Source organism: Geosmithia morbida (genome assembly GCF_012550715.1).
Source record: "Geosmithia morbida isolate 1262 chromosome Unknown scaffold_6, whole genome shotgun sequence".
Lineage (NCBI taxonomy): Eukaryota > Fungi > Ascomycota > Sordariomycetes > Hypocreales > Bionectriaceae > Geosmithia > Geosmithia morbida.
Genome location: NW_023336193.1, coordinates 919950 through 929863, shown reverse-complemented (window position 1 = coordinate 929863; position 9914 = coordinate 919950). Strand labels below are relative to the sequence as shown.

The window sequence follows — 9914 nt, the reverse complement described above, 5'->3', positions numbered from 1 at the left end:
GGGGGGGGTATATAGTAATATGGTATATATGTAACAAAGTCCCGTATACCAGCTCAGCCACGCGTTTACGTGTAAACGTATTGTGTTTATCTCGCTTTTTTTTTATGAGAAAAAAAGAGAAAAAAACTCATTCCTCTCATCCTTCCACTCTCTCGTACTCCTACTACAGGCGAAATCCGAGTATCTTGCGTAGTAAGTTCATGTTACTCGGGCAGAGACATGATGGCATCCTGAACCGCCTTGCTCTTAGCTCTGACGTCATCATCAAAGTCGATGACCCCTTGACCCAAGGCGTTCAGCATTTCTGGATTCTGGACGACCTGGTTGATGGTGAGGGTACGGGTGACGACATCCGTAAAGGAGATTCGTGCCCTCTCCTCATTGTCGGCGCCTATCAAGTTTTGGGGTTAGCTGTATGTTGTGACGTTGCGTGTGCGTGTGTGTGCGTGTGAAGAAGGTAGAGGAGGGACAAGAGAAAGAAAGAGAGGAGGAAGAAGATGATGAAGTAGAAGAAGAAGAAGAGGAGGAGGAGGAGGAGAAAACATACCCTGATTTAGTGAAGGGATCTGATTAGGATATTTGACAGCCTCGCCCTTGCGTAAATGGTCGATCTCCGTCATGATGTAGTGGCTACGCTTGACGAAATCCCAGACGTGGAAGAGGGAGGGGTGAGGCTTGGGAGGGGTCCATTTCGGGTGGCGTTCGAGGGTTTTGGCAAAGTCGTCGAGCTTGGAGATGATGAGCTCCTGGTCCTGGAGGCTGGGAATGGGCACCATTGTACTTGTCCTCTCCCCTCGTACCTCTGCCGTCGTCTTTCAAGCGTCGTCCTTCAAGATATCTCTCCGTCGGTGCCGTACCTCCGCAGGCAAGGCTGATGTCGAAGAGGGATCGATGATGTGGGGTTGGGATCTTGTCTTGGTTGTTTGTTTGGTTGGTTGGTTGGTTGGTTGGATGGATGGAGATGGTGGTGCTCCGTTATTCCCTTAACAAGTCTGTATTGCCATGTACAGCCTGTTTCACCTCGATATAGGGATATGAGAACTGGTGATATGCATGTAGGAATCAGTCATGATAGTCTATAGAACTGCGGATACGGAGTAATAATACTACCAGTCTTGGGGAGGAGAGCACGAGTAGTGAAGCATCACGACGGGTATTTATTCATTACGAGCAGTGATACTGCATGTAATCGTATTACCCATGAGTGATGGCTGGAATGCATGCCGACCAGTAAGTTGATAATAACGAATATCAGTCGCGGTGCTTATTCGAGGCGGCAACAGACGCTCCTTCCGAGCTCGCTCCTTCCCTTTGCTGGGCCGCCCGCCGTTTGCGCCTTCCCCACCTCCGTTATGCAACTTGCCCGTTAATATCCAAGCAGCTGAGATCGAACATGCTAGATCACGTCTTCTCCTCTCTACCCTGTTGCGCCAGCCTCGCCATCCATCACCGACTTGGATCTGTTCCTCAATCACTCTCGACCACAATACACGACACATCCGATATATCCGTCTCCGCCAAGTTTCCTCCATCGCGGCACCTGCATCTACAGACCCTCGTGACCGCGCCTCGAAACGAGCAGAGGAGACGAGACCAGCCACCGCCACCGACCACCACCACCACCCTTCCGCCGACAGACCCCTTCGAACAGCATAAGCTGATTCCAGCCCGCCTCTGCGTCGCATCATTCGACGGAGACCCCAGATCCAGGAGGGGCAACGGAGAAGAAGGGGACAGCAGAGAAGAGAGGTGTCCGGCCTGACAGTACTTCGTCTTTAAATGCCGCCAACCGATCACAGGGTATATTCATGTCCCCCGGTCAGCCAGAAGTAGCCACTGGCCCCCCGGACCAGGGGTTTCGGCAAGACCTCGACGCCCGCCGACCCCGGGACTCCGTCGACGCGAACTCTCCCACCATCTCTTCCACCACTTCCACCACTCCCGCTTCTTCCTTCACCGCTCCCGAACCCTCACAGGCCCGTGGCGTCGTCCGCCTGTTCCAGTGCCGCCTCTGCTCCTCCCCCTTCAGAGACCCCGTCGCGCTCCCATGCGGGAGGGCGCTATGCCGGACGTGTCTTCCCCAGCCCCATGACCGTCTCAACATCACCTATCCTACCGGCCTGGAGAGGTCGAAGGGAATCGTCTGTCCGTTTGACGACTGCCGCAAGGAACATGCCCTCATCGACTGCAGCAGCGACATCATCCTCAACAAGCTCGTGGACTTCCTCCGTGACGCCGTCATCCGAGACACCCGCGAGGTCGGGAGGTCGACGTCGATCGCCGCTGTGCCGCCCAGGTCAAGCCAGGATGGAGAAGGGGAACGGCCTGCTGGACCGGCCGACCTCTCTGTCATCCAAGGCGGTCAGCTAGCAGCCGTCTGGGCTCTGGCCGATCGGGGCGGCTTGCACTTCGATCAGCAGGTCGTGTATGGCGACGCGGAGCTCGACGAGGCCCCTGCCCGTCCAGACTCCGACGTCATCCGCAGGCTCCAGGACGACTCGCGGAGTGAGATGGACTGCCAGGTCTGCTACGGCCTCTTCTGCGACCCCCTGACCACGGCATGCGGCCACACCTTCTGCCGCTCGTGCCTCCAGCGCATCCTCGACCATTCGCAGTACTGCCCCATCTGCCGACGACGGCTTCCCATGAACCCCATGCTCAACCGCACGGCCTGCCCGTCCAACAGCACGCTGAGCCGGATGATTGACGCGTTCTGGGCCGACGAGCTGGTCCAGCGCAGGAAGACGATAGCTGCCGACCAGGATCTCGGCCACGGCGGTGACTACGACATAGCCCTGTTTGTGTGCACCATGGCGTTTCCCATGATGCCGACGTTCCTCCACGTCTTCGAGCCGCGTTATCGCCTCCTGATCCGGAGGGCGCTCGACGGTGACCGCACCTTTGGCATGGTGCTCCCCAAGAGGCCCCGGTACGTCGACGACGCCTATTTCCACGAGTACGGTACGCTCCTGCGCATCACCAACGCCCACTTCTACCCGGACGGCCGCAGCCTGGTCGAGACCAGAGGGGTGTCGCGCTTCCGCGTCATCGGTCACGGCATCCTGGACGGCTATGCAGTCGGCAAGATTGAGCGTATCGATGACGTGAGCGTTGAGGAAGAGGAAGAATCCGAAGCACAGGAAGCACAGGCAGCATCGGCCCGCGGCGACTACTCCGCTGGAAAATCGCCGCAGGGCCAGCAGGAGCAGCAGCAGCAGCAGCGGCGGCAGCAGGAGCACCAGGAGCACCAGGGGCGGCGACAGAGCACGGAGACATCGCCGCCTACGCCACCACCGGAAGGCGAGAACCGCCATCAGCACGAAGATGACCGGGGGCCGCAGGGGGTCCGGAGATCGAGAGACGCAGACGCCATGTCGACGAGGAGCCTGGCCGACTTTGCGCTCGAATTCGTGTCTCGGATGAGAGCCCGCGGCGTTCCCTGGCTGTCGGACCACATGATTGAGATTTACGGCGAGTGTCCCAGCGACGCGGCCCTCCTCCCGTGGTGGCTGGCCAGCACGCTCCCCCTCCGCGACAGCGAAAAGTATCTCTTGCTGAGGACGTCGAGCGTCCGCGACAGACTCAAGATCTGCTACAGGTGGATCGTAGAGTGGGAGTCTAGCCCTTGGTGGGTTCTCCTAATTTACTTTTTGATCTTTGTTCTGTTCCTTCTCGCCGTCCTCTCCATCTCCCAGACCGTCCATGCATGAAGCTGATTCTTCTCCTCGTCGTCGCACTTGTCTCTAGGTCTATCCGTCCAGGGTGTGTTGTCTTGTAGAGGAGAGAGAAATGGTGACGATGATGTCATGATTCAACCCTGAGCATAGTGCTCTATATCGAGCATTTCAATCAAGATTTTGTTTTTAATTTTAATTTTAATTTTTTTTGTATTTTGGACTCTTACAAAGCACGTCTTTCTTTCTTTTTTTCTTTTCTTTTTTTTCTTTAAAAAAAAGGCATTTGTAACCATTTCGTCCTTTCATTTTCCTTCCCTACAAGTCAAGTGTTCTCTCTCTCTCTCTCCCTCACCCTCCCCTCCTCACCAAACAGCCGCATCAACTTGACCGCCCGTAGCCACAGCAGCAGTAGGATCACACCAGGATCCGGGCATGTGATGGACGTCGTCGTCGGTTGCAACGGCAGCAGGTGTAGATGAGCCCCATGTATTTCCGGGGTCATTGCTGTCGTCGTCGTTGGCGTCGTCGTCAATGTTTGCATCTCCCCATCCTGTCTGGTTGGCATTGCTATCATTGTTGGTATCGGCCCATCCTGCCTGGTCATTGTTGTTATTGTTGTCGTCATCATTCACATCACCCCATCCACCCGAACCTGCCTGTCTGATATTGTCGTCATCAACCCATCCGGATACAGGCCCGCGGTTACTCTTGGCATCTCCCCAGCCATCTTGTCCGGGGCCGCCGTGGCTGTCGCCCCCCACCGTGGTGCCAGCGCCAGCGGTGTCGTTCATGTCCCGGGGAGACCTGGAGGAGGGGGATCGGTTGGCGAAGATGGATTTCTTGGGGAGAAGGTAGGGGTTGTCTTTTCCGATCTGTAACTGTTAGCTTTTTAAATATCTCTTTCTTTTCTTTTTTTTTTAAAAAAAAAGAGGAAGGAAAAAACTCTTTCGTCTTTTTTGTTTATTCCTCTACTCCTCGTTTCCCTCTCTCTCTCTTTTTCTTTCTTTCTGTTTTTTTGTTTGTTTTTTGTTTTGTTGTTTTGCAAAAGAGAAATAATAAGCGAGATGTACAAAGAGGGTGATGCAGAGTAAAAAGATGGTACACAATATGTAGATATAGATTTACCTTGTAACCTCTCGGCATGCCATCATCGACAGCAGCATCGACACCAAAAGCACCCTTGTTCGTAGCCGGTTCCGGGGAAGGAGCAGTAGCGGCAGCAGCAGCACCATGAGGAGGAGCGAGGTACGCCTCATTCTCCATGGGGGGGTAGTACATTGGGTGCTGCTGCTGCTGCCACGCGTAATCCCACCCGTCGCTCAGGGGCCTGGCAAAACCGTGATGGTACGGATTCTGCATGGGATGCGGGACGCCCATCGGCAGCGGACGCAGGGAGGTATCGCGGCGTGGGTACAGGGACTGGAATTGGCCCGCGTTGCTGGCGCTGCTGCTTCTCCCCCACACGGGACCGTGATACACGCGGACGATGTTGTTCCGGGCGTCGTAGTAGGCGTTTGGGCTGGGGTCTTCGGGCGTCTCGATGACGCGCTCCGTCTGGACCACTTCGGCGCGGATGGGCTCGATGTAGTTTGGCCGACGGGGGTGGGGGCCCGGAAGGGCCGAGGGGTAGCTGTTGGCCTTTTTGTCGGGGATCGGTACGTCTGCTTTGAGTTTCTGTTGCTGCTCTGCATTGCTGTCGGTTGTGCGCTTCTCCTCTTCCCTCTCCTCCTCCTCCTCCTCCTCCTCCTCCTTCTTCTTCTTCTTCTTCGTCTTCTTCTTATCCTTCTTCCTGCTGTGGTTGTTGCGGTGGTCGTTGCTGCTGCTGCCGTGCCTTCTCTTGTGACTCTTCTTCTTAGCAGCTTCTTCTGCTTTCCTCATCTTGCGTCGTCCCCTTGTACATTTCGGACACTTGCATGTCGGATGCGGTTCGTCGTCGTCGTCGTCGTCGTCGTCGTCATCATCATCATCGGTGGTGGTGGTAGTATCCGAGTCTGAGTCTGATTCTGTCTCCTCATTCTTCCTATACTTGCTTCTGCTGTGCTTCATATCAATAATCTTCTTCTTCTTTTCTTCCCTCTTCTTTATTGGGCTAGGAATCTTCTTCATTTCTAAGACGGGAAGGGAGAAGGAGCTGTCTTTCAAAGTCTCACGCCCCCCCGAGCTGTCGGTCGTGGTCTCTCCAGGGGCATCTTCGTCAGTCGACCTTCCACGCTCTGAAGAGGAAGGAGGAGCATTCTCCGACGCCGATTCCGACCCCGACTGCTCTGTCACGCTGCATTCCGGCTCTGATTCGGATTCGGACTCGGTGACGACGGTCTGGGTGGTCGTCTCGGTGGTCGTCTTCTTGGTCCTCTTCATGGCCGACTTGGGAGCATCGGTCTGTTCTTGGAAACGGACTTTCTTCGGGGTGTCTGGTGCCGCTGCTGGTTCTTCAGTAGTAGGCTTCGCGAGGGTTGGAGTAGGATCTGCTGCTGATGCTTCTTCTTCTTCTTCCTCTGCTGATGCGATATCGTTCCCATCTCTGTCCCTACGCCTTCTTCTCTGCTCCGGGCGTCGACCTGCTGCTGCTGGAGAACGAGATGATGTACGGGGATACGTCACCCTCACACTATCACGGCCAGACTCATCATCTGTATAGACTTCGACTCTGACTATACCTCTTCTCCGACGATGTGATGCCTTGCCACCGCCACCAGGTGTTTTGTTGTGTCCCAGGATAGAGTTGATATTCGTTCCAATCATCCATTCACCAAAGGATGAGGGACCTGTCCTCCGAGGCATTTTTCTTTGTGTTTGGGGGATCTTGTTTCTCGTTTTGGTTTTGTTTCTCTTTCTGTTCTGTGTCTTGTCTTTCTATTCTTTTCTGCCTTGCTTTTTTTCTTCTTTTTCTTTGTTTAGATATATCGGATGAATAAGGACTTCATATTGAAAAAAAAAGAAGATGAAGAAAAGGAAGAGAGGGAGTTGTTGTGCAAGAATAAAAGAAATAGACAAGAAAGGAAAACACGGTGTGCGTGACGGAGGAACATGTCACGAGGTGATGCCTAGATGATGCCCAGGTGAGGGATTGGCTCTTTATAAATGGCCATCACTGCTCATCTCTTCAACAGATCCCTCCGCGTGCGAAGCATAGCGCATCTGTAACGTCTTCGACAGTGGAATGACGATCTGACGTTGCAGATACGCCAAGTCTGGGCAGAACCTGTGGATAGTGAATGGGTCAATGCTGGACCGACTTCTGCCATTGTGGTGACTGGAAATCACGTAGTTGCACAAGTACGAATAGCCTTGACTTCGTTAGCAGGCACAGAAGAAACGCATCACCGTGCATGTCCTAATGTCACTCTGCGTATACATCCCCCCAACAATCATGTCGGTGCTTATATACAGCTGAACAGGAGCAGAAGAAGGGGTGGCTTCCGTTTATCGAATCACACACATCGATGGTTCGAACGTCAAACGTGCTCGATGGAGGTGGTATATCTATACAAGTTCCATACGCAACCTTTTCTTCAACCATCGTCATCAACGTTGACCTCGTCCAACTTTCAAAATATCCTCTCTCGCCCGTTCTCGGACTCACCAAACAATTTGAACCATAAGCCCTCCGAACACTTGCCAGGTGCGTCCCAGCATGTTTACCTCGTACTCCGCCCCCACCCCCAGTCTTCTGCTCCTCGTCGGAGGCCCTCAACCTCGTCCTACTCGTTGGAGGGTTGCACCTTTCGCGTTGTCGGGGGCTTCCTCGGCCGGTTCTTCTACCCGGACGGCTTGGGGGGGGGGGAGCAGATGTGTCGTCGGTGAAGAGCCTCAAGTCCAAAGAAGTCAACGTGACATCGGATGGGCTCGCGAGACTCACAAACGCCTTTCTGGGTTGTATAGACGGTGTCCGCATCTTGCGCTTAGAACCAGATCTATCCTCTTCGGTGACGGGGAGATACCATTCCTGAGAAGTCCCGATGGAGACCTAAACTGAATTTACAGCGTCATCCTCAAGGCGTAGGTATGATGAAGCCCCCTTGAACAGGTTTACCAAGCTTGGAACAACGGTAGTGAGGGGGAGAGGAAGTAAAAAAACACGACTTCAAAAAATCAGATAAATAGATAAACTGGGTTTCAAGCCATGGTAATAAAGCAACATGAGATGGGAGTATACCGACGCAAGGAAGAGAAGACGTCACATTCTACAGGGAGAGAGCCTCGGGTAGGCCTTGATTATTAATATGAAGAAGATGAATCGTTTGGAGTATCAGAGTGGCCACGTGATCAGACGTCATGACTCTCAAGAGAAAAAAGAAAAAAAGGTAAAAGATGACCGAATAAAGAGTATTATTCTTGAAGAATCAATCTTCTGGAATTGAATATTCGAATTGACGTTTTTTTTTTCTTGTTGAAAAAAGTGTTTCCTAAAAGGTTATCATTCTCAATCATTCTCCACGATTCTAGGTGATGCCAAGTGAGGATATGATCTGATGATATAGTGAGGAGGTTATATTACGCCATGCCTCAACACGTCACTTAATACCCGCAATACCATCTTACATCGTTTCTCATCAACCACACACGACAACAACAACCCCCAAAGGATAAGAGAAATCAGAGAAGGAGATAAAAAAGAAAAGAGAAGAAAAGAGAAGAAAAAAAAGGAGAGAGAGAGAGAGAGAGAGAGAGAGAGAAGAGAGAGAGAAGAGAGAGAGAGAGAGTGTGTGTGTATGAGAGAGAGTGTGAGAGAGAGTGAGAGAGAGTGAGAGTGAGAGAGTGAGAGAGTGAGAGAGAGTGAGGGAGAGAAAGGAAAGAAGGAAAAAATGCTTCTAATCGGTCTGACCGGCTCCATAGCGACCGGCAAATCCACCGTGTCGAGCATGCTCTCCTCGCCACCCCACTCCCTCCCCATCATCGACGCCGACAAGCTAGCGCGGGATGTAGTCGAACCGGGGACGCGCGGTTACGCCGCCATCCTGCGGCATTTCCACCCGACGACGCCGGACCTCCTCGTCCCGGCGTCGGACACCATGCCCGAGGACGGGCCGGCGGGTCTGGGCAGGCCCCTCAACCGACCGGCCCTAGGCAAGCGCGTCTTCGGCGATGACGAGGAGCGGCGCCGCGACCGCGCCGTCCTCAACGCCATCGTCCACCCGGCCGTCCGGCGCGCCATGCTCTGGCGCGTGCTCGGCCTGTACGTCCGCGGTCACTGGGCCGTCGTGCTGGACGTGCCCCTCCTGATCGAGAGCCGGCTCGACCGGTTCTGCGGCGTCGTCGCCGTCGTCGCCGTGCGCGACCCGGCCGTCCAGATGGACCGCCTGCGCAAGAGGGACCCCCACCTCTCCCCCCGAGACGCCGAGGCCCGCGTCTCCAGCCAGACAGACGTCCGGCTCAAGGCCGCCAGGTGCCAGGACAGGGGGGCCGGGAAGGGCATCGTCCTCTGGAACGACACCGACACCCGCAGCCTGCAGGACCAGGTAGACGCCGCCGTGAGCGACCTCCGCGCCCGCACCCCCGCCTGGTGGTCCTGGGCCCTCCTCGCCTGCCCTCCCCTCGCCGCCGCCGTCGCCGCCTGGCGCTTCTGGGATAATGCTAAGCTGCAGAGGCTGTGGGAGGAAAAGGAGAGGCAGACTGTCAAGGGGGACTGAAGGGGTACTTCTGAAGCCGGGGGGGGGGGGGGGGGGATGGGAGAGCAATGTCTGCTCTTCTCCCCACCTCCTTTTCCCTCTTTCTCTCTCTCGTCTGGACCTCTGTCGGTGAGCTGGAGTGGTTGCTGAGTGCGTCGGACAGGAATTGCGCCAACAGATTGCGTCTTGTAAACATGGGCGGTACTATTTGTCTTTCATACCATCGTTCAGTCTCTTGTCTTCTTTCCTCATTTATTCTTTCTTGATCTTTATTACTGTCTACGATACCAGTACTCATTACTATTATACTTCTATTACCACTATATATACTCACTACCGGGTGTAGACCTGGCACCGACATGCTTGCTTGTCTCGAGTGTAGCTTGTGAGCAGGAATATGATGCCCGTAGGCTGACAGATCACAGCTGGGGAGATGGGCACATTTTTTCATCGCCACTTGCATCTGCCGAAACCGTGTGTCGTTGCCCACAGCTTCTCCTCTCTCAATAACCACGGGCTACCCATTCGTCATCAGCCAACATGGACATTGTGTCATTGATGCTAATGTACAACACTGTGATCCCTTTATTTTTTTCCAGCCGGCATTCTTCACTATCCTTCTTCTCCT

General features: G+C 54.2%; 4 protein-coding genes across 4 annotated transcripts; 2 read left to right on the top strand and 2 right to left on the bottom strand.

Moving 5' to 3' along the window:
- Positions 1 to 203: 203 nt before the first annotated feature.
- Positions 204 to 776, bottom strand: GMORB2_6747 (uncharacterized protein; the record flags this gene model as incomplete). Its single annotated transcript, XM_035468715.1, has 2 exons — positions 204 to 391; positions 548 to 776. The coding sequence occupies 2 exons, from the start codon at positions 774 to 776 to the stop codon at positions 204 to 206; spliced, it is 417 nt and encodes a 138-aa protein (XP_035321849.1).
- Positions 777 to 1808: 1032 nt separating this feature from the next.
- GMORB2_6746 (ATP-dependent protease La (LON) domain) lies at positions 1809 to 3710 on the top strand (the record flags this gene model as incomplete). Its single annotated transcript, XM_035468714.1, has 1 exon — positions 1809 to 3710. The coding sequence occupies one exon, from the start codon at positions 1809 to 1811 to the stop codon at positions 3708 to 3710; it is 1902 nt and encodes a 633-aa protein (XP_035321848.1).
- Positions 3711 to 4039: 329 nt separating this feature from the next.
- Positions 4040 to 6922, bottom strand: GMORB2_6745 (uncharacterized protein; the record flags this gene model as incomplete). Its single annotated transcript, XM_035468713.1, has 4 exons — positions 4040 to 4549; positions 4803 to 5362; positions 5828 to 6041; positions 6851 to 6922. 4 exons carry the CDS (start codon positions 6920 to 6922, stop codon positions 4040 to 4042), a joined length of 1356 nt encoding a protein of 451 aa, XP_035321847.1.
- Positions 6923 to 8126: 1204 nt separating this feature from the next.
- Positions 8127 to 9307, top strand: GMORB2_6744 (dephospho-CoA kinase; the record flags this gene model as incomplete). The annotated part of the gene is made up of 2 exons (XM_035468712.1): positions 8127 to 8133; positions 8514 to 9307. 2 exons carry the CDS (start codon positions 8127 to 8129, stop codon positions 9305 to 9307), a joined length of 801 nt encoding a protein of 266 aa, XP_035321846.1.
- Positions 9308 to 9914: the final 607 nt, after the last annotated feature.